At 40.0% G+C, this 26,792-nt stretch overlaps 2 protein-coding genes and 1 long non-coding RNA gene across 6 annotated transcripts in view; 2 read left to right on the top strand and 1 right to left on the bottom strand.

Annotated features, from left to right (window-relative positions):
- The window catches only part of PAN3 (poly(A) specific ribonuclease subunit PAN3), an 81,212-nt gene extending 66,517 nt beyond the window's left edge, over positions 1-14,695 (top strand). Inside the window, exons 16-21 of one of the 3 annotated variants that reach the window (XR_004355696.1) lie at positions 3,197-3,336; positions 4,091-4,220; positions 7,804-7,868; positions 8,587-8,725; positions 9,892-10,030; positions 11,753-11,863. Coding sequence is in view for 2 of the 3 variants with exons in the window: in XM_032681036.1 (XP_032536927.1) it covers positions 3,197-3,336; positions 4,091-4,220; positions 7,804-7,868; positions 8,587-8,725; positions 11,753-11,893 (615 nt within the window). In the remaining variant the exon portion in view is untranslated. Of the gene's footprint in view, positions 1-3,196; positions 3,337-4,090; positions 4,221-7,803; positions 7,869-8,586; positions 8,726-9,891; positions 10,031-11,752 lie in introns of all 3 variants that reach the window. The other 2 variants (XM_032681036.1, XM_032681037.1) reach the window with 2 other exon arrangements.
- Positions 14,696-15,487: 792 nt separating this feature from the next.
- On the top strand, positions 15,488-26,791 carry LOC116783466. Of its 2 annotated transcripts, XR_004355698.1 has the most exons (4): positions 15,488-15,604; positions 19,298-19,448; positions 23,276-23,349; positions 25,608-26,791. It is a non-coding gene; the product is annotated as an uncharacterized LOC116783466 (long non-coding RNA). The 2 variants fall into 2 exon arrangements; XR_004355697.1 differs by lacking the exon at positions 19,298-19,448 and having other exon boundaries at positions 23,273-23,349.
- Positions 15,939-26,792, bottom strand: part of FLT1 (fms related receptor tyrosine kinase 1) — a 111,396-nt gene continuing 100,542 nt past the window's right edge. The window contains exons 25-30 of the mRNA XM_032681035.1: positions 26,177-26,276; positions 24,738-24,843; positions 24,514-24,644; positions 24,046-24,130; positions 23,094-23,185; positions 15,939-18,004 (exon numbers count right to left, since the gene is read on the bottom strand). Coding sequence (XP_032536926.1) covers positions 17,800-18,004; positions 23,094-23,185; positions 24,046-24,130; positions 24,514-24,644; positions 24,738-24,843; positions 26,177-26,276 — 719 coding nt within the window. The 3' untranslated portion in view covers positions 15,939-17,799. The remainder of the gene's footprint in view (positions 18,005-23,093; positions 23,186-24,045; positions 24,131-24,513; positions 24,645-24,737; positions 24,844-26,176; positions 26,277-26,792) is intronic.

The raw sequence follows: 26,792 nt of genomic DNA, 5'->3' as shown, positions 1-26,792 counted from the left end.
TTATTTGAATAGCTTGCGTGTCTGACAGGTGTATAAAGTATTGAGGTATCTCTGGGGCATTTGGCATAGTAGCAGATTCCTATTTAATATTAAAAAAGTTACTAGCAAAGGGTACCTATGCAATTAACTTTTGAATTGCTCACTTGACATACTTGAAATTCATTTGATAACAGGGAGACATTAATGAGGGGGGCTATCGCTGAACTAAATGGTAATAAAATCTTTACTAGCAAACCTTTCAGCAGATAAAAAGTTAAGTTGGTACAGGTTACAATTATGAATGAATTACTAATTACATTGTTATTAATTGCATGCAAGGTGCATTTTTGAAGAAAAGGATTCTTGTACTTAAAAGGTAAAAAGCTTTTTCTTGAAGTTGAGAATCAAATTAGTATGACTTGGTAGTCAGTGTTGATGGTTACCATAGCAGAAATTCTCTGGATCCATAGGAGCATGCCAAGCGCTATAGGGAGTATAAACAAGATTGTACCCAATGTTGATCTGTACCTTGCACTATTAAGGCTACTACAGGAATGCAGCATTTATTTCTGATGTCCCTGCTTCAAGGGAAGTGTAGCAGTTTTTGTGTACCTTCTTAGCCTTTCTCTGCCTGGAAGCAGGAAGAGCTGAGTCTGGTGACATTTTCAGAGGGAAGTTAGGGCTTAATGGGCATATGTGGATTGCTTCCTTACAAAAAGGATGGTGTACCCCGGCTTTGGGGAAGTCATGTTACTTGTCTGAGTGGATAGAGTTGGTCAGTGGATGGTAGTTTAATCTCTTCTAAAATAGTAACCTGACTCTCAGAAATCCTGAAAACTTTGAGTTCTTTCCAGCTTGAGATATTCTGATTCTCTGAGTCCACAGAAAAAATAGTGCCTGTCTTTGCACCTGTAAAACTTCAAACATTGAGCATCTAGTAACCACGATGGTAGTGGATCAAGGGTTGGACTTGATGATCTCAGAGGTCCTTTCCAACCCAGCTGATTCTATGATTCTGTGATTGTGGTAACCTTTTCTTTCAAGGTTTCAGCTGCCAGTGAACAGTGAAGGGCCTCCAGAGAGCAGTTCAGCTCACTCAGAGTCTGAACTATTTTAAAGAATTACAAATACCTTAAATCTATCGGAGTCTTGACTGAATTGCTTAAAGTTTAAGTTCCTAAAATAAGTGGGATGAATCCAAGCCACTTTTGCAGCTAAAAGAAGCTAATCATTGACTGTAATTTAAAAAATATATGTTTGAGGCTGTATTGGTGTGTTTTATCCTCTCTGCCAGTTCTTCTGTTAGATGTAATTTGCAAAGCAAACAAAAAATTAAGGTTGTGAGTCAAATGCTCAAAGAACCACAAAGTTGGAATTTAGAATTTCCTGGCTGATGTTAAATGTAAGATTCTTTCTCAACTGTTTTCAAAATCTAATGCAATCTGTATTGTGAAAACACCTGTGTAAAGGAAGACTGTTTTCATAGGATCTTGCCTGAAGTTATATATTTTTGGTGTCTCGGGGTTGTGGGATGATACAGAATTTATATAGGATACATCCTTATGAATTACTAAAAGTTGAAAGGTACTAAGTGTAAAGTAGGGGACTGCAGAAAGAAGTAATGCTGTGATTAATAGAAACGCCTATTTCTTTCAAGTCTCTTAGAGGCAGAAGTCATAATGAAAGGAAAAAAGAATGCTGATAATCAGAAATTCCTGGTTCCTTAGGAAATAGCATGTAGCAAATTCCAATCCCACCTTCTTATCCACCATTTTGTCGTTATTTTTGTCTCATTTTCCATATCCTGTTGCTGTCTTCATTAGCTACAAGAATATCATGCTTTTTAACTTATGACATATTGTGTATTCATGTTCAAATTTGCTGCTTAATCATACTTGATATGGGAACAGCAGGGACATTGAGAGATCTGGAAAGGTTTGATATTTTTCACTGGCCCTCAGCAGTTGGAAGATGTGGCTTCAGGGTCAGATACTGCAGCCAGAGGCAGCAAACATGGCTTCACCTCTGGGTGGAAAAGCTGTGAGGGGCTGTGAAATTTTAATGTTGCAGCGCTGCCAAATTTTCAGCCCTTATTACAGAAATGACAGAAGGTGTATTCCTTATATGACTGCATTCTCTGATAAACAGCTTGACCTTTCTCTAGGCTATGGAGCTGACATTCTCAATAATTAGTAGCTTTTATGTTTTTACTTTTTCAAAAATATTTTCTCAAAAAGCCCTCCTGAAAATCCTAAATTTGTATCTGTAGCTGACTGTTAAATTCAGTCTGAGGCAGGTATTCAGCATGGAAAGCTGCAGGTGTTTCAAGTTTGGCCAAGTTGTGTACAGTTGGAAGCTTTTCCATGGAAAGAATCAGTTAGCTTTTGCTATGAATGTCATTGTTTGCTACTAAATTAGTCTCCTGTTTTTAGCAGTGGACTTTAAAATCTGTTACAGCTTTTCAAAATAATTTCTTGTGACTGTCTATTAAAATTGACAGAATTTTCTGTTATGGCAGAGCAGTCTGTATCCAACATTCATCTTTTCGGACCAGTTCTGCATTTAAGGAAAGTGTTTAATTTCTTCATAAAACATGATGCTGCTCAGTTTGTCAGCCATACAGGCCTGTTCCTGTCTAGTTATTTCATGCAGTTCAGATCTTTTCACACTGGCCATCAGAGATGAAAATACTTCAGCAATTTGTTAAAATAGAGACATCATGTGCTAGAATGTGGTGTGGCATCACACTGAATGGCTGTCATGAAAAGATAAGAGTCCAGCAAATGCTGGTTCTGTTTTAACAAATAATCCTTGTATTTCTACATCTTGTATTGAGAAGATTTTCTCTGTTTGCTGCCAACTCCTTGACTCATCAGGATTGGGCAGGTGCGTGGTTAGAAGAACCTCTTTGAAGAGCTTCTGCTCGCTACTCAAGAATTCTCTCTGGTACTGTCCTTAAGCTAAAAATAGGCAAATCTTAATCATTGAAAGACAAGTGTAGTACCTAGAAATTGCTAGATGTCAGGACAGGTTTTCTTCTGTACATTTTAACTACTTGTAATTTAGTCATATTGAACTGTGCTTTGAATAGTACTTACTTTAGTTGCTCAAATTCTTCTAAGGTTATTGAAGAACTGTCTCTTTTTAACACCATCCAGTACCATAGCTAATATTAGTCTATACTAAGAATCTTACCTGTGTGTGTTTTCCTTATTAGCAAGCAGATCTGATCTCCCTGGGGAAAGTTGTGTTGGCTTTGGCTTGCAATTCTTTATCAGGAATTCAGAGAGAGAATTTGCAGAAAGCAATGGAACTGGTGACAATCAACTATTCCTCTGATCTGAAGAATCTGATTTTGTAAGTTGGCTTAATAAATCTTTTAAAGGAAATTACTACTTTTACATATAGAAATGCAAATGATAAATGGTATTTTTAGATGCAAGTAAGATTACAGATAAAACTACTGCCATTGAGTTTTCTGCACAGTCAATGCATTGTTAAATGTTATGATTTAAAATTTGTTTGTAGATGCTGGTAAAGCTCCTAATAACAATTAGAAGTGTAAATAAAACAAGCGTTTGAAGTTGTTTTCAATACTGGGCTTCACTGCCTGTTCTCTACAATAACAATATGCTACTCTTATCTTACAGTTTCAGAAGGTGTGGAGAAATAGGCACGTTGCCTTTTTGACCAAAATGTTGAGTGCTAGTTTTTCTTGGCAGCATATTATTTTGTGTTGTTTCAGTATAGTCAGCCTTTCTCTTGCAACCTGAGTGGGAAAAGTAGAAATCTTTGCTCCTTCCCTCATTTGAAAATCAATTGCATTACAATCTGAATTTGCACGTCTTCTCTTTTTTGGGTATGTTCTTGCTGTTTGGGGTAAATTGCACAGTTTCATGAAAATACGCTCATCTTGTATAAATAACTGACTAGGTATATACACGTAAGTTAACATGTGTTTTCTCTGTTAATATCTTCTTTTAAGAAAGACAAAAATTGTCAACTATGTGTATTAAACAAAAAAAAGTCAAATAGTTATCATAATAGGATATAATCTCTAGCATTTGTGACATGTTTAAGTAATCTTTTGGGGGTTGGGTTATTTTGGCAGGTATTTGCTGACTGACCAAAACAGGCTTCGCAGTGTAAATGATATCATGCCTATGATTGGTGCACGATTCTATACTCAATTGGATGCTGCTCAAATGCGAAATGATGTTATAGAAGAAGACCTAGCAAAGGTAAATCGTAGAAATTCCTACAGAAAGACCTCTACTCAGTATTCCTACGGCTTTACCTTAAAAGGAATGTTTTCTACTGGTTTTTGTTGGGTTTTTTTTCCTTCTGTTTGTTAAGTAACCTAAGTAATCTGCCTGAAGGCTTGACAACCCTAAGCTCAGGTTTTTGAAAATCCAAAAGCTCCAAGAATCCGTAGTTTTAGGATGTCCTCAGCTGGCATTTCACTGAAGTAACATCGTGTCCAACCAGCAGTCTTGGGGAAAATATGTTCTTTATAGAACAGTTAAAAGGTAGCATTCTGAGTAAATAAGGCCATGTATGTCATCACATACATGTAGATCATGTAGTGTGTGCTAAAAGTTGTACAGCAACAGATGCTGCCTTTTAAATTCTTGGATTTGGGTTTCAGTGTCACTTTACTTCTCAATCTTATGTTTTCCTTTCCAAATGAATTCTAGATCATGGAGATACCGTGCTTAGTTTCCCTGAAGTGTGCACCTCTTACTGTGGGGGTCTGAGTATTCTATAGTGTTCAGTCAAGGTATCAAGTGCTAACAGTGTGTATTTTTTCAACAGAAAAGGGTGTCTGTTAGAAGCCACTGATAGCAGGATTTCTGTCAGGATTGAGATACATTACAAAGTGCTTTCATGACCCTGACAATGTGTGGGATAGGGTATAAGTAAGAATTTAATCAAGTACTGTGACTCCATTGCATTGTAAACCACTGAGAATTTTTTTAAGAGGGAGGCAATAGACCAGTGGTTGGGATTATGATGGACTTGGTTCTCTTGATTTCTCCACTATAGGCTTGTTGGATAACAGTTTTTTCCTCTTTAGTGAAAGATACTAAAATCTGTCAGAAGCAAGGAGCTATAGAAGAGCCAGGCAGTATCTATGTTGGATGCAGACCTCTAGATGTTGGGTGCTCACTTTATCAGAATCAACTACTAATCCTTCTCTAAAAGTATTTAAGATCATTTCTTCTTAAGGTGACCCTGTGTGCCTGCGCAAAGCTGGGCAGATGGACCCTCTCCCATTGCAAAGATGGAAATTGTCCTATAATCAGCATTAAGCATTTTGCATTTTTAGTCAAGTTGTTTGTAGCAGTTGCTTATCACTGGCAGGTGAGCAGAGCCTACTACAAATCCAAGTTGTTGCTTTACCCTCAGTTTGGTAATAGCTATTTACCTGGCAGTGATAAATAGCACTTCTTAATTAGCTGTCATACTGTAACTTGTTTGCACTAGCACATCTTTGATAGTATCAGAGCTACAGTATCCCTTAAGTCTAAGCTCTCTTCATTATTGTCCCAAGCAAATGCTTTGGGGAGAGTATTAGAAAAAGACTAGCATGTGTGATTGTTTTTTTTTTTCCTCATATTCTCCAAGGACACAGTCATCTGTAGCTTAGGGACTTCTGATGCTGGGAATGGTTTGTATTTAGTTAATAACTTGATTTTCTTGAAGCCATGAAACCTTGTTACTCCTGTAATGCTCATGTTCCATAGAGCAGTGACCCTATTACACTATCACTTTCCTTCCTCACCTTTATGTTCATCATATACATGTCACAGCAGTCAAAGCCACAGTTTATCCAAGCCCTGTGATCCACTGTGTAGAAAAGTTCCCTGCCTTACAGGCTCCTAAGCCTGCAGAGAGGCTACCTGGAGACTTAGTGCCAGTGTTGTTGCTCAGCTGTGTCACCACTGATTGGGAATCTACAAGGCAGCAGCCTTCACATAGATGTTTGTGTTGGTTTAAAGGTAAACCAGCAGGGGAAATGAACCCAACTCAAAAGAGATTATAAATCAGAATAACAATTTAATAAAAATAATACAATAAATACAATTACACAGGCAGACAATTTGTTTTAACCCACAAAACCCAGATGTATAACCCAGCACCGTGGGGCATGAACAGAGTGGTGTTTGTTGGGCCCCCCTCCCTGTGCTGAGCCCCACGTGGTCCCCCTGAGTCCAGACAGTAAAAGGAGAGGGAAAAACCTGTTGATGAGAGTGCTGGTTGCAGTCCGATTGAGGATGGTAATCGCAGTCTGGTCGAGAGTGGTGATGGCAGTCCAGTCCAAGTTCTATTCCTTCTCTGGATCCCACAAGTGGTACCAAAGTCCCAAGACCTCAAGATTATATATCCTCAGGTTCAGGCAGGAATGCCCAGTACCTCCCTCAGGGTGGGGAGTTCCACAATGGGTGTGAGGGCAGGAGCATCCTCCTATCTCACAGGCCTCTTAACGCTCAGCTTATAGCCTGAGGAGTCAGGCATGCTCTGGGCAGCTGCTGTAAATGGTCTATTGATAACTGTTTCTGGGAAATTGCATGGAAGGCTATAGAATACACAGTTTTGGGTTACACCCACACAGTGATGAGCTGAGCTCCCAGCTGTTCTAACTAGAACAGTGTCGTTTTGGCTTTTGTGTATTTGACCACATACCAAAAAATTATTTGGAGGTTAGACCAAATAATAGACCTACCTAGCTGGGCAAGGTAGGTTTTCCCTTGTCAGCCTCTAAGTATAGGTACTGTAGTGGAACAAGCTGTTCTGCAGTGTGTTTTTAGCCTAGTAATAGAAGTCTGCAACCCCTAGGTTGTCTGAGGCCAAGCGGTTATCACCTTGACCTACTTTACCCATCTCCGCACGGTAATCTACTCCAGACTGAATTAATTTGAAATCAATATTATCATGCATGGAATGAGATGCATCTTAGCATGAATAGTGCTGTAGAGCTGAGCCACTGCAGAATGTGAATAATATCAGGAGAGAATCTTTTCCTGACAGCTTTGACTTACACTGTGAATTAATCTTTTGTTTAATGTAAGCTGGGATGTACTCTTTTTACTATATCTTAAGTGATGTGGAAAAACATACTAAATCAATTTTCAGTTGCATGTACTCTAAGCATCTGTAATTCTAATGTTCTACCTGTATGTGAGCTCATTGTCATTTATGGACTCAACATTTATACTCTTTAAGACTTAGATTCTAACTGTTCTGGAAAACCTTGTTTCGAAATGATATTTGGAATAATTATAGTTTGAATGTTAGTCTGATGATATTGTTGCTAAATATTTGCTAATAATGGCCTACAAAGCATTTCTGAAAAACAAATCTGTTAGATTACATTCCTTTGCATCTTAACCTGAAATAAAGTATTATACTGTACTTCTAAATATCTTGGTAACTCTTTGTGTGTATATGTATATATTAACTTATTCATCTTATTTAACTTACTATATTTTAGCATACCTGTAAGTATAGGCTGGCAAAAGACTAGACTTATGTTTCCACAAAGAAATAGATTGCCTGATCCAGTTCCTTTTGGGGCAGCAAGGAGTCATTAGTTATTGAATCTTCACATTATAATTTGAAGTTCTAAACTGAGCATTGGACTACTGATACACAATACAATGCATTTGATCTCTGTCTGAAAAAATTATACCCTCTTCTTTGAATAAACAAATAATTGTAATTAATAGTGCTTCATTGGCATTACTACCATATACCTTTTGCAAATAAGTGTCTTAATTTTATGTTTCAGAAACTTTTAATAACTTTTTTCTTGTTTTCTAGGAGGTGCAAAATGGAAGGTTGTTTAGGCTTCTAGCAAAACTGGGAACAATCAATGAGAGGCCTGAGTAAGAAATACTTGTTTTCATGGTTTAAAGTATGTAAAACCCTGTTTGCAATACAGTGTTTCTTCCCTCATAAATTTAAGATAAACATTTTTTTCCCATGTTTGCCCCTGGAAAAATGAATGTTTAAGAAGCCTTGAGAAAAACTAGATAAGCAGCTTTGACTAACATTTTAAATAAAGGAGAGGAGAAGGCTGCAAATAGACATGCCAAAGTTGCTTCATTGTATTTAGTATGGTTTCTCTTAGCACTCACTCTGTTGTGAGAGGCAATACTTTTAGAGGAAATCAGTAGCTTGCTTTAACTGTAGCAAAGAATGTGTAGATACTGGTTTTAAGCTAGTGATTTTTCAGCTTGTTTTTCTATCAACTAACCACATAAAAATGAAGTTCGTGGTCTGTTTTCCATCCTTATGCATAGACTTACAGTTATGTTTATGGTGCTGGTTTCTAACACTTACGCATTAAATTTGTTGCAGATAATTCTTGCTTTCTTCCATTATTTTCTGTGGCATTAGCTTCAGGTGCTTTAGCAGCTAAGAAAGTTTGAGTATGTTATCTTCTGTTCGTGACAGGGGCAGACTAATTTAATTGCAATTTATAACAGGTAGCTGAGCAGTGCAGTCAGTCTACTCAGGTTAAGTTGAAGAGTCATGTGTATCTGTGGGGTTTGATTTTTCTTAACTTACTGAACTTTAATATGAGCCTTTGTTTTACACCAGGTTTCAGAAGGACCCAACGTGGTCAGAAACTGGAGACAGGTATTTACTAAAGCTCTTTCGAGATCACCTTTTCCATCAGGTGACAGAAGCGGGTACTCCTTGGATTGACCTCAGTCACATTATCTCATGTCTTAACAAGGTACTTTGGTTAGCTTTTAAGAATTTTTTGGGTTAGCTTTCTTTAAAATAGTATCCCACTGCAACGCAAGTTGGCATTGACAGGTTAATTCCGTTGGTTTAACTGATGGTTATTTTCCCTGTTTTGGATGAAAACAATGTATTCTCTGAGCTAATATTCCAACATTTATGAATATTTAAATAAACTTAGTACATGAATATTAAAACCTGAAATTTGTTAATATAGCATGAGATGCAGTATTAACTTCTCATCCTAGAATGCACTGAATACTGTGGATAAGCAATGCTGGTCCCTTTATGCTACTCTGGTCTTTCAACACAGCATAAAGGATCCATAAAACCCCTTTAACTGGGGGAGGTTTCTGCTGATAGTTGTCATAAAAAATGGTTGTATGGCAGGACAATCCATTCCTAAACTGTGCTGACCAGAGTAGGAGACAGGAGGGAAACTGCAATAGAAATTTGTGCAAAATTCTTGCCCTCTAGGACAGTGCTGGAAAATTTCTGTGACTTAAAATGTTAAGTCCACTTCTGTAATAACTTCCCTAGCCTCTCCAGCCCTTCATTTTCCAAGGTTGACTTAGTAAAGGTATTTGCAGTTTTCTAAGGGCTGCATCACTAGCAAAATTGTATTTAAGCACTGTCATGATTAATAGCAGGAGATGTGTGAGAGACCACAAGATCTTCAGTAGATAAAGAACTTGTCTTAGTCTATAAATTAAAAAGTACTTGAGCTGATTTTTTTTTTTAATTGGCAGATCAGCTTTCAACTTATTTTACATTGTTTTGCCAAACTTCACTAATTAATAGGAGACTAAGGTGCTGCTACTTCCTTTTTTATTTTTTTTTTATTTATTTATTTATTTTTGTTGTTGTTGTTGTTGTAGCTGCTGGTCATTTCACTCACTCTATAGAGAATGGTGATGCAGACACTGACAATACACAGTTTCAGTGCCCAGTATTTTCTTTTCTAGGATTAGAATAGCCAATTTTCCCCCAAAAAAACCAGAATATATTCAGATCCTTTGACATGTAATAACTGACTTAACTACAGTTAAATCTTTTTCTAAAATTGTCAGGGCTTCTAACTTCCTATTAGACCACTGCTGTGCATTTCTTTAACCTCCTTTTTGTCTTTCTGGTTGGTGTCTGTAATCACTTTAAAAGGGACATTAAAGGGATTGAGGCTAAATCAAAAAGAAAGCATGTTGACATTCAAATAGGCAGTGAAATGCCATCATGATTTGAAAGCAGTGACCCATACAGTACTGTAGCAAGAGGGGACAGTCCTGAATTCATAGGTCAGGTAAGAGACAATATCAAAGAATGCCTTGTTCTATAAATGTTCATGGCTTACCTTTTTAAACAGAGGCTCTTCTCTTCTGTGGTTGTGGGCTCAGCACACAAAAGATGTAAGGCTTATGGAACTCTACTTTGGAAATACACTCTGAAAAGCACTTCCAAAACTATAATGTGTACCAGTTTATTTGGGTGTTCCTGCTACAGTCCAAAATCATTCCTTTTGAATGAAAGCTACTCTGATAAAAAAAAAAAAAATCCTTTTTTTTTTTTTTTAATGTGGTGTTTTGGGGATCTTTTCAGCTGAGATACTGATTTATGCCTCCACAGGAGGAAAGAAAGAAAGCCATAAATATTGATGTTTCTAGTTAGCTGTGTGGCTTTCTTAATACAGATCTTCCCTATCCTACATTAAGGTACTTCACTGATTTATTGTATGATGATAATGGGAATGAACAGTGAACAATATTTCATAAAACACCTTGATAGTGTTAATATTTTGTGATGGATGGTGGAAGACAGTGGTGGTTTTATCCTACTCTACAAAAATTAGAAGCTAATTGGCTTGCTTTTGTCCTTCTGAAACTGTTCACAAAGCAGGAGCTTTAAAATGTGGAGGTTCCAGCTTTTAAGGTTATGTTCATAACATTACTTTAAAAGACAAATACAAGAAATTGCTAACTTGCTGTGTTGCTCCAGACAGCAGCTAGTGGAACATCTTGGTGACAAATTTAATTGTTTTGCTATTAGAACATTATAATACATATATTTGAACCCGCTCAGGTTGTATTTCCAAAGATTGGGTCGATAGTGTCATATCAACTTGTCTCTGCCCCACTTTCTGTATTGGAACAAGAAAGTTTGTAGTGTTAAGTATTTGGAAATATCAACATATCAACTAAAACAGAGCTACAAAAGTTTTGCTTTATAACTGAGTCTGACAGTTCTCCATTGGTGAACATTAATTGCAAAGTGAGGAGAACATAAGATACAGTATTGTAAGGGGCTTCAGCTTGTGAAGTAGGATATTCCTCTGTTCCAAATTAGGATTTAATGGTAGATCTCTAAAGTACATATTGAATTTGAGAAGTCAGAATAAAACATGAAAACAAATGTGGAACAAACTTTAATCTTCAACAGCAAATTATCTATTTGATTATGGATTATACCAAGGTAACTTTTTTTCCTAAGGGGTGAAATATAGCATACATCATAGGAAATATAGGAACTAGTTTGCTTTCGGTGCTGCTAAAAATGTGAGGTTCGGGTTTCTACCAGTTTTCAGACTACCTGGGGCTGATCCATCCATTATCTCATTTTAGACTGGGCAAGAAGTAATTTACCTACCCTACATGGAGGCTTGTGGATCTTATGTGTAAATGTAATGTCAAACGTAGTTTTGTTCTTCAGGAGCTGTATGAAAATTTTGCTTCCGCACAGGGAAGGGGATAGCATTGCAGGATTATTTGCCTTGTGGAAAGGGAAGAAAACAATGGTAATCTAGTCCTAAGGTCTAGAATGTCCATCAGGTTAAGACCAGAATGTCTCGATTTTTTGGCAAGAACATTGTTGTGGTGCAATTCAGATCCTTCCGTTCTGTGCTGTTAGCATATTTGAACTGCACCATAACAGTGTACTTGCCAAGAAATTGATTGCTTTTGTTGTTGGGGAAATGTTTTGCCATTTCTTTCACACTTCTTTTATTTTATCTTTTGCATTCTTGTTACAGTTAGATGCTGGTGTGCCAGAAAAAATAAGCCTCATTTCCAGAGATGAGAAGAGTGTACTTGTGGTAACTTACAGCGATTTAAAGCGCTGCTTTGAAAATACTTTTCAAGAACTGATTGCAGCCGCAAATGGTCAGTTGTAGTATTTGCTGAAAGCATGCAGGACATTGCTGAGGAACTTAACCAATAGCAAATTGCACTACAGCTGAATTGTTGTTGTCATCTCATTTCACATTTGGGAAACAAACAGGAGATGAGCAAAGCTGCTTGCACTTCAGTCAGGTACACTGTTACTTGAAGGGAAGAATGTTTCACTTATCCTAGAGCTAAGGCTGCCATTGGAGGCTTTATCTGTGAAGAATTTATTTTAGATTAAGGAACACATCAGGTGCATGATGTTCCTACTTTTATTTTTTCCACTTGTATATGCACTAATTTTAATTTTTTTAAGACTTTTCTGATCTCTGAAGTTTTGCCACATTGTATACTTTAAGGGAAACTCTTTGCAAGGACATTTCTGGAATACATTTTTGTCACGGAAGATATAGCAAAATTTATTCATTTTTGATATTATTTGCACCCAGAATAGCATAAAGGACCAGGTAAATCATTTAATAGAAATTGTGTTCTATTAATGACCATTTAGTTCATAACCTCTGTAAAAGTGTGTTGTATGCAAGCTCTGTATGCCACCCACTGTTAGCTCAAAGAAATGTGAGAAGGCAAAACTTTTTAAAACCAGTCAAGTGAAGTATTGATGAATAGACAAAAAAGGAAAGAAAGTCCCCTGTCATTTGATTTAAACTTTGTCTAAGCAAAGTGACGAAAATAGCATAATGGGAAACATCTATAATTTAAGGAGCATATCAAACTTGCTCTAAACACAACCAGCGCCTTTTAAAAACTGTTTGTACGTTTTCCTGGTAGTCAGAAGCATTTACATTTATGCAATTTTTTTAATAGATTTTTTTTTTAAAAGAAATTGTTTAAATGCCTGAAGTTTCAGGAGTGTATTACTTTAGGTTATTTACAGTATAATTTTTGTATAAAGTTCTGTTCTTTGAACCACAGCTTTATTATGGTACGCTACACTGGATACAGATACAAAGACACTGTTAAAAGAAGATTAACTAAACACAGCAGTTGTCTGGCATCAAGAGCTTTTCAAGTTTTACGGCCTGAATCTGGAGGGATAATGATCTGCTGTGCCTTTGCAGTCACTGCTTAGCCCAAAGTAATATTACTTTTGATAATACTCAACACATGAATATTCCTGAAGTAATTCAGTCTCAAAAGTCTGGAATTTTCCTCCTCAATTACCTTTCTAATATTTGGACATGCAGTTGTCTCCAAACTTGGGTATTTATGGGATTTCTAGTTAAACACCTACACTTTGATACTGAAGACTGCCAAATACGTAGGAATTTCCTTTCTTAAAGCAGTAGTGAAGACTGTATCTATCCTTTCCCAGCACTGAATGTTTTAATAGCACTGGGTGCTCACCATGAAGAAAATGTGGAAACTCAAAAGGTCAGGACAGACTCTAAGCACTTGCAACTGATGTTACTGACATCAATTTTAATAATTCTCAATATTTGTAGTTTTCAGAGAAGTTTTTAATATTTCTCTGTCCACTTTTATAAGCTTTAAAATGATTCTCCGCCTTGAGACTTGCATCAAGAAAAAAGCAACTCTCTTCACATCGAAAGCTTTGAAGACTAGGGACATGCTTTACACATGTTAGAAAATGTGGTTGAATCCACATTAGGTAGCATCAGTTGATGAGTTTAAAAATCGATGATTGTTGCAATTTTAAAAGGAACACGATGTTTAATATTCAAACGATAACAGTTGCCAGAATGTTCTTTTTAATATAAAAGGAACAGGAACTTTGAAAAGTGAACATGCAAAACAGTCTTTTATCATTAGCTCATGTATTTGAGGAAGAGCAGCTGTCTTTTCTATGTTTTTTGACAAATCATATTGTAATTCTTTTGTACAAAAAAGAAGTACTTGTATTCTAGAAGAAATATGGAATGCTTAATTTATAAGCGGGCTGAGGTTTTTTCCAGTATTGTTTTCTTTGAAAATGAAAGGGGATCATCTGTTCAGTTGTGGGGTTTGGGAACCTTTGAAAATTTAATTTGTGGACCAATATTTTGTGGAAGTGTAAGGCAGGGGTAAAATAGGGCTTGAATTCTCATCCTTTTTAGACCAGCACACCCTCTGCAAGACATGTCTAAATTGCAAACCTGTGTGTATTTGCATAATGTCAGTTTGCTTCAGCCCCTAGTAACCTCAGGACTTGGTTTAAAATAAAAAGGTAGACAGCTAATAAGTTTTCGTACATAATGTCAGCCAGAAGATATTTGGTGTCAGGTAATACATAAAATAAAAAAGAAGTTGAGCTTTGTTTTCTATTTATTTTATTTGATCCGTATTTGGGAATGATTTGAACAGTCTGAAGTTCAGCTTGGGTATTTTTTTGGGGAGAGCCCTTCTACCCCATTTTAATTCCATTTAGAAGGTTGTCCTAAAGTTGTAGTTCGATGCAGTCATAGGAAGAACTGTGTATCTGTATTTAAAAGAAGAGTCACCAGGATGTGCCCTCCCAGATGGGAAATTTATTTCTGACCTTCCAAATTTTTACAGCTAAAAGCACAGAAGGGACAACCTTTAAAATCATATGATGTTGGTCATTTTAATTTTTGTACCTGTTTTAAATTCTGTTGCCGTATTTACTATATTGTAAATATTTTGTTGAGGGTACCTATGTATTTTTGATTTGCCCTTGTTTCGGTAATTCAGGTGTCAACTGCTTCCCCTAAAAAGCACCAGTATGTTAAGTTCTAATGTCATGATCCCAATATGTGTTACTCATCTTTAATCCTGTTTTCATTGTTCATGTGTACAGCAGTATTTTTAATAAAGAATACCAGAAGTAATGTGGCCTTATTTTGACAATGTGAAGTTCTGAAGTTGGATAGAGGGCTTTTCAACTTTGGTGCCGGAATTGTATTTCATTCTGTTTGCAATGCAGAGTTTCAACCATTAAGAGTCACATATTGTGTTCAGTGTTTGCCACTTAAAGTGTATCAGATGTTTTACAACGTACAGATGCTGTTGACTAAATTGTACTCATGCATATTTCCTTAATTTCCAAGTCAAATCCCATCTGCTTCAGTTGAATGGGGTCTTCTTTATTAGATAAGCCCTAATTTTGAAAACTCTGCTCAAGTACCCTTACTTCCATGTTTATTGAGCTTTTTCCCCCCAATAACAATGTATATTAATTTCTCTGAGAATTTGCATATGGAGTCATGGCAGCTTCACTTCCCAAAATTATTTTTTCTGTATTTTTAACCAGCAATGGTTAGATGATTTGCTGGTGGGATAAAATCTCCTGTATCCATCCAATCCTGACCATGCTTATGGAACATGAAATTTTGTGCAATATATGTGAAATTGCCAGTACCCCCTGCATATATCTAACATGGAGTTTATTGTCCCTTAAATTGTTATTATATAAGCTTCAATAAGCTTGATTGATGCACATATCTAGTCTCCAGTTTCCTCCTTAGTAATGTGCAGCAGCAGTTACACAACTCCTGTGGCAGTAGGCAATCCTACTATATTCTGCTTTCACAAATAAAGTTTCATCTCCATTTCCTTCCATCACTTCACATGGATGAGGTGGGGATGTGGAGATTCTCTGAAGAAGAGAAAGCATCTGTCCAGGCCTGAGGTACTACCTGATGTCACAGTAGTTTTGGAACAGGCTTTGTTGGAGACACCTTAGCTCTGTTTGGTGTCCTTTTGTCTGTTGTGGATCTTCTGGCTGCAGAAGGAACATGGTGGGTGGTTGAGTGGATGTTTGTTCATGGGCTGCTTAGTGTTCCCCAACCATGAAACCTCACCTCTTCCAGAGGCAGAGTTGAATTTTTGCCTCTAGGCAGCAGTGAGCACTTCTTAAATATGCTGAACCTAGAGGATGTCCCTCACACAGGGAGCAGTTCAAGTCTCTCACTGTGTCTGCTTTGCTGTGTGAGAAGTGTGCCTTCTGAGTTACTCCACATTCTGGTTTGCTCACAAAACTGGCATGTTGGATGGATTTTGTGCCAGATGTTTGTGCTGCCCAGTGCTAAGTCATCTGCCACAGCAGACTTTGACACTGACAGAACTCCTGAATTCTTTCAAAAGCAAACTTTATTATATGAATTTAGCAGTGAAATACATTATATGAAGACAGAAAATGCAAGACAAAATAGGAGTTATTCACATCTGAAGACACTTAGGAGGTTCATATAAAAGTAATCTTTGTAATCCAGTTTTCTTAAATATTTATGCACAAAAAGCATAATTATATATTTACATTGTGCAAACGCTTCCTTTGAGATGCATCATTCTGTAACTGTTTTTGTTCAATTCAAGTTAGGAAACAGTTCTTAAACTTTTGTTTTGATCAAGGTCAAATATACTTTGCCAGCAAGAGACAGTGCAATAGATACTTAAAACTGATGATCTCTTGGCCAGGAAGATCTGGAATTGATACTTAGCTTAGAAGTAGTGGTACATATTTATTTTATTTGCATATCTAAGATAATTTTTATTTGTAAATATGCAAAAGGTCATTTGCCTTTGTTTGTTAGTGGGTTACATTCACAGCTCTTAAGCTGAATTCTAAGAGGTCAAGACCATATAACATGTAGCATTTGAGTTAATATATATTTTTAGTGGACCATGAGAAGCTGAGATTGGGCAGTAATTGATTTGAAGATATCAGTGCTACTGTGTTAAATGGCCAACTCTCATTTTAGTATTGCATTCAAAGGTGAAAGGGAATGGGTGCATCCTAATGCTTCTTTAGCAAAGAACACTCATGTTCTGAGATGCTATACCAAAGTCTGTTGCAAAAAAATGATACATTTTTATTCCTGTACATATATAGTGGTAACTAACATGGAAATTTAACTCTTCATAGAAAAACTGCCCTAACTTTACAGGGAGATTGTCTTGTAATTTCTAACTGATCTCTTCAAACTCTCTAGCAATGAATTAATTTAAAGTATATGCAGTTTAGTAGCCATCCTGTCTTTTCAGACAGATTCCCATAAATAAAATACAATCAGTGCAGTGTTAGAAGGTCCACAAGGTTTTTGTGGACAGAGCTTGGCTTTAACATATCTAGTTTGTGGTTTGGTTCCAGTTTGTGCGTGTTGGCATATTAACAAAGTGCAAAACTTCAAGAATATTTACTTGATTACAGCAGGCTTATCCAAACTGAATTGCTATGTATTCCCTCTTGTTGCAGCCCTGGCTCTGGTCTTAGTTCTCCTCTGTCTTTGCCCATTGTGTTTAGCAAGACATTTTAAATTCTTACCTCGCAAAGGCTCCCTACCACATGTGCCATCTGAAGTAGTAAGATCCATCTAATGCCCCATTCCCAGATAGCCTATTTGGCTTCCCCAGAGCATCAGCCTTCCCTCGTTTCTCAAAGTAGTTTTCATTGAAAATGTAGCTTGTGGTCTGTTTCTTGTTTCTGCCTTGTTAAAGAATCCTTTTATTTTCCAGCACTACACATAACCCAGCAATAGGATGCAAATGCCTTAGTGCCTGATGCAGGCTCCTGGCTCTCTAGGGCTCCCAGCTGCCTCTCCTGACTGGGACAGCAGTGCTGCACCTGGGCCTGAGCAGAGGCTTGGGGACAAGAGCATGAAATGCCATTCTGCTACCAGGAACCAAACAGTGAACTAGTTTTCTGTGTAATAAATGGCCATCCAGGTTTTCCTGGATGCAGAAGCATGGGGCATTTTTAGCAGCTGTTGGTTTTGAGCATTTGGGAAAGTCGAGGCCTAAGCAATAGTATGTTGCTGTATTTTGTATACATTTGTTGTGATCTGTAGAAAAGCAGATCACTGTGATTAAGCCAATGATAACCTTCTAAATTTTATAATAATTAACATAATTTGGGTCAAAGTTCTTAAACTGACAGTTTTTCATAAGAACCTTTTTGGATTAAATGCATATTTAGATCTTGGCCTAGAAGGACTTAAACAGGTGTTTGAGAATAATGGACAACAGAGTTATATTCAGGAGGCGGAGAATGGCTGGCTTTCATTTTCTCCAGCACTGCATTACCATAGGTATATCTTTGCTTGGAGTCACTGAGATGGTCACAGCTGAAACTGCAGAAGCTTCTTGGCTTGGTTATTCCAGAAAGCACTGACTCCTTGCTCCTGCTGGCACCTTTAATGCTGTAAGAGAGCAGTGTCACTGTGAGCTTACTTAACTTGTAAAGGCATTTGGTTTAATGACTTGAGCAAAGCCAGGTCACAAGAAGCAGCTTTGTTTATTCTGACATGATGAGGAGGGCATTGATGCTGATGGGCTCACTCAGTGGGAGTATGGAACAGAGGAATGAAGGAGCCCTCCTGTGTTCCCCGAGTCCCCTTTTGAACAGAGAGGCTGCGACTGAACATCACTGTTAAAGGTGCTTGTGTTCACTGTATCAGTCTTGGTGTTTGCAGGGAGTACATGATTGCTCAGCTTAAGCTCTGGTGGCTCATCTGTGGCAGATGCTGGCGAGTGAAACGTCATTGCAGGGCAAAGTAGGGGGGAGTGTCTGGTATCTCTGCTGCTGGGCTCTGCATCCCCATAGGGTACCTGTGCCTAAATGTTCTTCCAAAGGGAACTGGGATTTCTTTGAGCAGGAATGAAGTAATGAAAAGTCTCAAGCCTTGGGGCAAAAGTAGAAAACTACTAATGTAGGTGTTCCCAAAGCCTAATGCTGGGATGAATTCCTAAGATAAACGGCCAGGGTTTGTGAGGAAGGGCATGAAGTCTGGGTATCTCCTCTCTTGGGCTTCTTTTGGCAGCTAACATGAACTGCTGGTTTGAATTAGAGATTTCCTGTCCAAAGGACCTTACAGTTATCCTGTAAGCTGCCTTTTATAAGATGCCCTTTACAAAGAGGGGTTTCATGTCTTCTTAACCAAGCCACTCTTAAAGACACTTTGTTTTACAGCACTTTCTCACCCGTATTAAGAGATTGCAGTGCTTAAAAGGGCTCTTTCAATAATAAAGTTAAGGCAAAGAGAATTTTCACACCATTGAAGTTCGATACCAAAGATTTATCCATAGACAAAGGACAAGCCAGAGCATTTTCCATCACTGATTACATGTGAAATCCTAATGTAAACATGTTGGACCACAATGCCTAAAATTAGATTCCTTCCCCTGTATTTTTAGAAGTTCATGGACAATTCAGCCCTGTCTGTTTATAAGGTCAGGAACGTTGGCAACCCTAGTCTTGAATTCCAGAGAAGACAGTCAAAACATCTGTTGAGGCTTTCAGAGCCCAGGGTTTTGCTCTTCATTTTAATTTGCACTGTTAGGTTTTTAAATAAAAGTACTGGTAGCACATGTCCATTGCTCTTTAGGAAATGGAGAACTAGCAGTTTCTCTTAGATGTCACAGTTTCTCAAATTTTTAAATCACAAGCCTGTGTGCTTTTTAAGGAGTGGTCTCTCTCTTCTGTCCTACTATAGGAAATTGGAAGGTCCAATTCCAAGAAGACCACCCCATTCCATTTATTTGTAGATGGATGGAGTTCATGAGGAGGAACCCACATGATAAGGCTTGCAGATAAATCCCATAGTTTTGTATTGCCCTTGGGATAAATTCTGTAAATATGACAAGGTTAGTCACAGACTCAATAGACTTTTTGTGATGGGTTTAAAGAGAAACGTTTCTGTGATTTACATTGTAATTGTGAGTCTTAGGGAGCAGTGGGCTGGCAAAAGTGGAGTGTGCGTGCAAAGTTATGAGTCTTGAAACTGTCACACTTTGATCCTTTCATTCATCATCAGGCTTTTGTGTCCTGAGACTTTTCTTGTGAGCTAGACTTGGCTTCTACTTTAATTATTAAACCTTTATATCAGTAGAGCTGCATCTGTTAATTTTACCTTGAGTGCACTGCTGTAACTGGGCATGCACTCCCACGAAGAGCTTTAAGGGAGCCCACAGGGTTTTGGCATCTGTAGTCAGGCTTCATTTTGAGACTGAGTTTACAGTCCGAAAAGGCTTGTCTAGCTGTAGACTATCTTCTTTCCATTCTAGAAATGTAATTGGAAACTGTGTTTAGTAGCTCTTTAATTGGGATTGTCTGTTGGATGAAATTGCTGCTGCTTTCCTGACATGTCCAGGACGAGAGTGAGGTTAGAGGCTGACTGTGGCTCTTGAGACACTTATTCCAGCTCACAGGAGGTGTTCTTGCTGTTTTTCTGGCTTAGAAATTTACATTGGCTGAAGGGTTTGCCTCAGCCCAAAGATTTTGGCTTACTTGGATTGGGATTTTTCCCCAGTACTGAAAAGCTAGAAAAGGGTTGCAGTTGGGATTCTTTCCATCTGTAAAGGAGCACACACCATTCTTTCTCTGCCCCTAAACCTTTCTATTGGGATCTTGTTACCCAAGGGCTTACATTAGGAAAGATCTATTTCTCTTCATGCTGTTCACAATATCATTTTCATCTCAATGGCATTAGCAAGTCCAAGACACATTGCAATGATTTCTTCTCTGTGTTCCTGGCCACCACCTTGGCCTGAGGGCTCACCAGGATTTGGACTGATGCTCTTTCCTATAGTGAAACCAAGAGTGAGCTTTGGCATTAATACCTTTTCCTACGCAGGAGAAGTGGAAGCCCAAGAGGAGGGGACTTGCTGGGGTCCATGGGGTGCCCCTCCATTGTCAGATAGGCTGTCCTCTGGGCCTGGCTCTCGGATTGGTCACACCGAGTAAGCACTGCTGCACGTACTGGCTCTCTCCCGCAGTCAACTCATTAGTTTCCTCTGAAACAAACCCCGAGTGTGCTTCTGGGAACAGATAGGATGCACTGGGTTTGGCTCCTTCCACCCTATGCAGTTCTTCAGCCCTGTGATGGCTGATGTGGCCCTGCAAAGTCTGAATCCTCCAATGCAATGCTCCAGGACACGCCTCCCCCTGTGCTGGTCTGAAAGCATCACCCCACCTGGCTGGCTTAAATGTCAGTTCAGATGCTATGAACAGTGAAAAAAACATGCTGAGCCCAATTGTTCTGCTCTGGACAACAGGGAACCATGGGATCCTAGGAAAAGGCAGGCCAACCTGCATAGGCCCACAGCACCCTCAGCCTTGCCTTAGGACCCACCCACTGCTGCGAGTGTGTTTTGTCTGCATCTGTGTCCTAAACTGCAGTGTGAGGTTTACAGTGTGAGGGCAAGTGCTCTGGGGCATTGCAGTGAAGGGCATCTACTGCCAAAAGGGGGGTGAAACCCTTCCTCAGCCTGGTGCTGGCACCAGCTACCCTGACAGTGAGCTGCTACTGCTCACTCAGGAACTATTCTGGGGCTGTTGAGCAACCTGAACCAGCTCCCTGCAAGACAAGCCAAGCTGAAATGTCAGCAGAAGAGCACAGGAGCACAGAGGAGGATGCTTGAGATGCAAGGGAAGAAGAAGGACTGCATCTACTTAGATGAGTTCAGATGTGTCAAACCACTCTGGGCTCCGCCTTACTCAGTACAAAGTTTAGGGACGTTTATTTACTGCTCCAATTTAGCCTAAGTAAAGGATGCTTAGCTAGGAAGCTCTCACTTTTAGGAATGTGTGCAGACTAAAGGGTCACTGCCTGCATTCACATACGAGAATACTTTCTGGCACAGCACTACAGTACCACTTGTTTAGCTTGCAGGGCAGATGACTTTGTGTGACCTAAGTCAACCACTCTGTTTCCCCAAGGTTTTAGGTTCTAGCAACCACTCTTGAATTCAGTTTTTTTCCTATCCAAGCATTCCTTTTTCCTTCAGCAGCTAAAAATGCCCCCTTAAGCACTTCTGGAGGGCTGTTTGGGCCACACTCCATGCATTCCGTACCATGCAAAGAAAACAGGCGTTTCATAAATGTCATTGGGGAAGGTTGCCATGTTGTCTCTGTGGCTCACAGCAGCCTTCAGAAATGTCATGTTTACACAGAGAAAAAATGAGTTAAACTGCTTCTAGGGATCATTGCATCCTTTGGAGCCCCGTAATATCCACACACATTCTAAGCTCTATGGTACCTGCCTCCTCCAAAGACAGTGTGCCTGAACAGAACTGAAATACCATACAGTTGCTTACAAGCCTATTTTCTGAAAGGTCAAGGCAGGAGGAAGGGTTTCCCAGCATTTGTTTGGAGTGGCTTCTATTGCCCTGGCTTCACCATGCATGAGCAGTGCTCCTGCGTGTGGTGCAGTCTCCTGCCAGCGGCACACTTACTCGTGCCATGTATTTCAGCTGTGTGTGTGTGCACGCTCCCATACACATATTTCTGCGCTTTCAACCAACGCCCTCTTAGTCACTGGAATTTTTCTTAAAAGTGAGTCCTCTCTGCCTTGACTGCATTTTTCAGCCAGCTCCAATTGTTCGTCGAGACAATGCTACACCTCTCAGCCTGCCCAATTACAAGTCGCTGACAAGTTTGGCATGGCCAGAATGGCAGGATGGCCTTGACCTCCTGCCAGCATGAGATGAATGATGGATTGGGTCTGACCAGTCTCTGGGCAGGGTGAGAGCACTGAGCTGAAACCAGGACACTTCCAGCTTGGCAGTGGCTGGGAACTGATAGAGTGCCGGCATTGAGAAAATAAACACTTCCCATTTGCAGAGAGTTCATGTCAGTGCAACTCATTTCTTAGGGCAGCCCTAGTTCCCTGCTTGGGCAGCTGTCAGGAATTAGGTGTAGGAAGATGGCCAATATATTCAAGTGCTTAAAGGCAGGAAGAGAAGTGAGGCCCTCACATCCATCTATTGTAAAGTTACCACTTTAGCATCCTGAGCCCATGGGTGTTAAATGGGCTGTGCTTAGCTGAGTCATGGAAAAGAAGGGCAAAAACAAGCCCAGAGGTCCTTGTCCAACTGGGGTGCCCTTGGGGACTTGCAGAAACAACTGCAAATCCTCCACAGCCGCGCATTCCTCCTCCTCCATTATCAACAGCATATTTCCTACAGTTACCTGCCTCTTACCTTAGTTTAGTGCTCTCTGACACTCACTTGTCCAGCCTGGCATTAAGCTGAGGCTTTGGTGGCTAATAAATCATATTGCTGATGTGCATCAATGGGGTTGAGGGTTATTTGTTTCCTCAAAGGAATATAGAGGGTTAGGTGTGGGAGATGATCAACTGCTGATTCAACCAAGTGGGACACACCTCACCAAGAGTGTTTGCAGGGACTGGGGACACCTTAGCTACTTTGATGAGGCACAGTTTAGCACAAAGACCTTGAATCCTTCTTTGCCCTCTAAAACGTAAGAAGAAGGGAACATAAAATACAGACCCAAAGAGTGTCCGTTTCTGCTTGCTGCCTGTCCATGTGAAGCGTTTCAGTTCTTCTGGAGCCAGAACCATCCCACTGTCTGCTTGGTAATCCTTGAAGAAAAAAGAAAGATGCAATCATATTAGGTGTTAACTATAGAATTGACAATGGACTCAATTCCTTTTTGGTCTGATTTCCAGCAGCCTTTTGGTTGCTGATACTGAAAGGGGTCTAGGAGACAGCAGCTCCGTGCTACTGGAGGGGCTGCAATGCCCAGGTATTTAATGGTGCCTTTCCAAACTGCCCTTGCTTTGGAATCCAGCAAACACATGCTCTTAATGCAGATACTGGGTGCAAAAAGAAAAGTGTCTACATGCAATGTGAGGTTCTGGCCATCCCGTAGTTCAATCCTTTGATGACCACCTGTGCCTTTCCCACCTCTTATTGCTTAATGCATACAACTGGGTCACCAAAAGCTTGCCCCAACCTCTCACCCATGCCCACCCCTACCAGGATTGTATGTGTGTCCCATTAGCTGACATGTCCCCATCTTGTCCATCTGATAACAGGATTTGTTCCTACCAGGGCCCTCTGATGAAAATGTGACTCACAATTCTCATTTGTGCACTACTATTCAGATGAAAACACAAATCTGGGGAATTTTAAGCATCTTTTAAGCATCCCACCAGTGGGACTTAGGTGGGACTCTGGCAGCTGTACTTTGCAGACCTACTCAAACTGACCACTTTTTATCAGAGGAGTGTTTGCAGCCTATGACATGGTCAACAAGAAAATGCTGTTGTAATTTGTAAAGCAGTGGAATAACATCTTGTTGCAAGCACGGCTAGTCTTTCACCTTATATCAGTAGAGCTGGCAAAACAGTAACCCCCCTGTCTTGATTATCCCTGTATAAATCTCTCACACAAATAAAAAGAAATACATGGTGCACCATGTGGCCCAGGAGTCACTTACATTAAATACAAGTGTTTCCTTGATGGGAAGCTCTTCAAATGTCTTTATGCACTGGTGGGGAGTTATTTTGAAAGTGTTTATGTATCTGTTCAACAAGAAAAGCAGGAGAATTTTCAGTGAGAGTTGAAGTGCATAAGCAGAAAGTGCTGGATATGTCTCCATTTCTTTGGGCAGTTCCCAGTTATCACAGAGGCAGGTCATACAAAAGGGACCAGTTAACCAGACCCCACCCAAACCTCACTCCCCAGTTGTGGAGTGCACACAGCTGCCCCTCTCGCAGTGCCTGAGCCCTGTGACTTGAAGGTACCCCTATGCAGGGACACTCCAAAGAGCTGTCCCAGCCCAGTGGGTGGTTCAGTGGCTGATGGGACACATCTGAGTGTTTTCTCCCATCCAGATCCAAAACAGGCTATACAGCAAGCTACCATCCCCAACAAAAAAACTCAGTCTTTATCTTGCTTGTCTCACCTGATGTTTTCAGTGCTTCCAGAACTTGAGCATGTAACAGAAAGATTTTCATTGCACAAAGGGTCAGATGCACGGGGAAACCCGCTTTCAGTTGTAAATATTGTGCTGAGGGGTATGTAGTCTTTGCCTTCCTAAATGCAAACAAGAAACACAAGTGTTATTCCGGGGACCATGTGGCCAGTCACCCCTGCCCTGGCGACAGCACGCAGTTTTGACATTAGTACCTGCTGGACATTTGCTTGCAGCAGGTCACCCAGCTTTTTCACCAGCTCAGAGAACCGTGGCCTGTCATTGGGATTGCTCTGCCAGCAGTCCAGCATGATTTGGTAACTGTGAGGACAAAAGCAAAGTGAGCACATGGCAGGGTTACAGCTCAATTTGATCTAAGGCAGCGCAGTCACTGACAGCTTGTTAGAGTTAACTCCTGAACCTGCCTGACTTCACAAAAATTCTCTCTAACACCACGGAGGCCTCTTCCTAAAAGTAAAACAGTAAACTTTCCACAAAAAAAAAAAAGAAATAAAACCTTCCTGCAAGACCCTGGAAGACCACATCAAAAGAATAATTTAGCCAGCTAGTCATACTTGCTTTTTTTCATTCCTAATTAAGCATTAAATCTTTATATTAAACATCTATTAGCTGGCAATGTTTAGGTTAAGGCATCGTAAGATGACTTATATGAACGTGTCACTTCCTTGTATTGGTCAAGCTGAGCTTTCCTTCCTGCAATAAAATATGTGGAAGAGAAAAAAGAAAGTTCTTATCTACGGTCACTAGGATAATAAAATTAGCCGATGGGCAATAATCCCAGATAGGCATGGCTGGCTTGCATCCTTTTCTTCTTCCAGAATTATTTTTTGGTAAGTGTTGCTATTTAGAGTCACGACATAGCACTCAGAAAGGCACCGAGACACCTACATGTATTTGGTTTTACCTCCAGAGGTAAAACACCTGGGATATGTTCATGTTTCTCAGTGAGTTGTTTCATGGGGTGGATATTCAGTGTGCTGCATGTGCCTCCCTGGGCAAGGTGCTCTGTCCCACTTCCAGGGCAGAGGGGCTGCAAACTCACGATCTCATTTGGACCCCCCTAGGTCTCCAAAAAGGTGTTGGCCATGCAGTAGCAGCTTGAGGCTGCACCTGAAGGCAGGGGAGTGGGGAGCAACAGCCGACGTCATGGTGGAAGGACTCGGACGACGTGGGCTGGGAGGCTGCGGGTCCCTGTCACCTTCCTCTGCCATCAGACACTGCGTACAGGAAAGGGTGGACCCTCATTACCCGAGGGATTGCAAGGAAGCTTCTGTTTTCACTTCCTAAGTCAAGATGATGTTAATAATGTCACATTCCTCCAGCACTTATCTGTGTGCATGTCAGTAAATATTAAACCTGGCGAGGAATGAATGACCTTCCTCCTCCTCCTTGCTCAGCTCCCTTCGGAGCACAGCGCTGGTGGTACACTGGGCTCAGGTCCATGTCCTCTCCTGCCCTCTCCTACCCTGTGGGAGGACCAGGGGGCCAAGGTGGGGGGTACACAAGAAAATACTGATGCAGGATTGAGTTTTTTTCCTTAGGCTGGGTCAGGGTGCTTTTACAGAGACTCTACATTATCTGCGAGGCAGGCCAGGATGGAGGGTGGTGCACAAGGCAAGCAAAGGCATCTTACATCTCCTCGGTCGCTTGCTCCGGAGCTCGCATTCTTGTGCCTTCCTTCAGTCTGCTGCAGAAATCCTCATCTATTTGGACTCCAGGGTAAGGAGAGGCGCCTGGAGGCAACATTGAGAGAATAGATACATGCCTTGAGTTGGGTACTTGTGACCTAGCTGTAACCCTTATGCATCTCCCTCAAACACTTGGGATGTGCAGCACCAGGTTGCAGAGCTGGGGATCAGAGGATGTCCCCTCCACTGCAGGGTCTGGTCCTGCCAGCTGCCACAGACAGGGAACCACTGCTGGTGGTGCTCCAAGCCCCAGTCCTTGGAGGGGGACAAGATCAAACCCATAACTATTTGCGGTGCTTACCTGGCCCGAATGGAAAAAATACGCATGAATTTGACTTGAGCAGTATCCCTTGAAAAGCCAAGTCTAATCTTTCTATTGATTTGGACTACTCCAAATTCTAGTAAGCAGAGTATTAACAAACCCCAAATGCTCAAAATCACCTTGAAAAAAAATTGAAATCTTTATTTTAAATCAGATCACAGTACATTTGCATTGTTTTTCTAGTTTCTCTGGTTTTAAGATGCAGCCTGATTGTGCTGTTGTTTTTTTATCTGTGGACA

The sequence above is a fragment of the Chiroxiphia lanceolata genome, chromosome 2 (genome assembly GCF_009829145.1).
Source record: "Chiroxiphia lanceolata isolate bChiLan1 chromosome 2, bChiLan1.pri, whole genome shotgun sequence".
Taxonomy (NCBI): Eukaryota; Metazoa; Chordata; class Aves; order Passeriformes; family Pipridae; genus Chiroxiphia; species Chiroxiphia lanceolata.
Note: the sequence above shows the minus strand (reverse complement) of the source record. Positions and strands in the feature narration are given on the sequence as shown.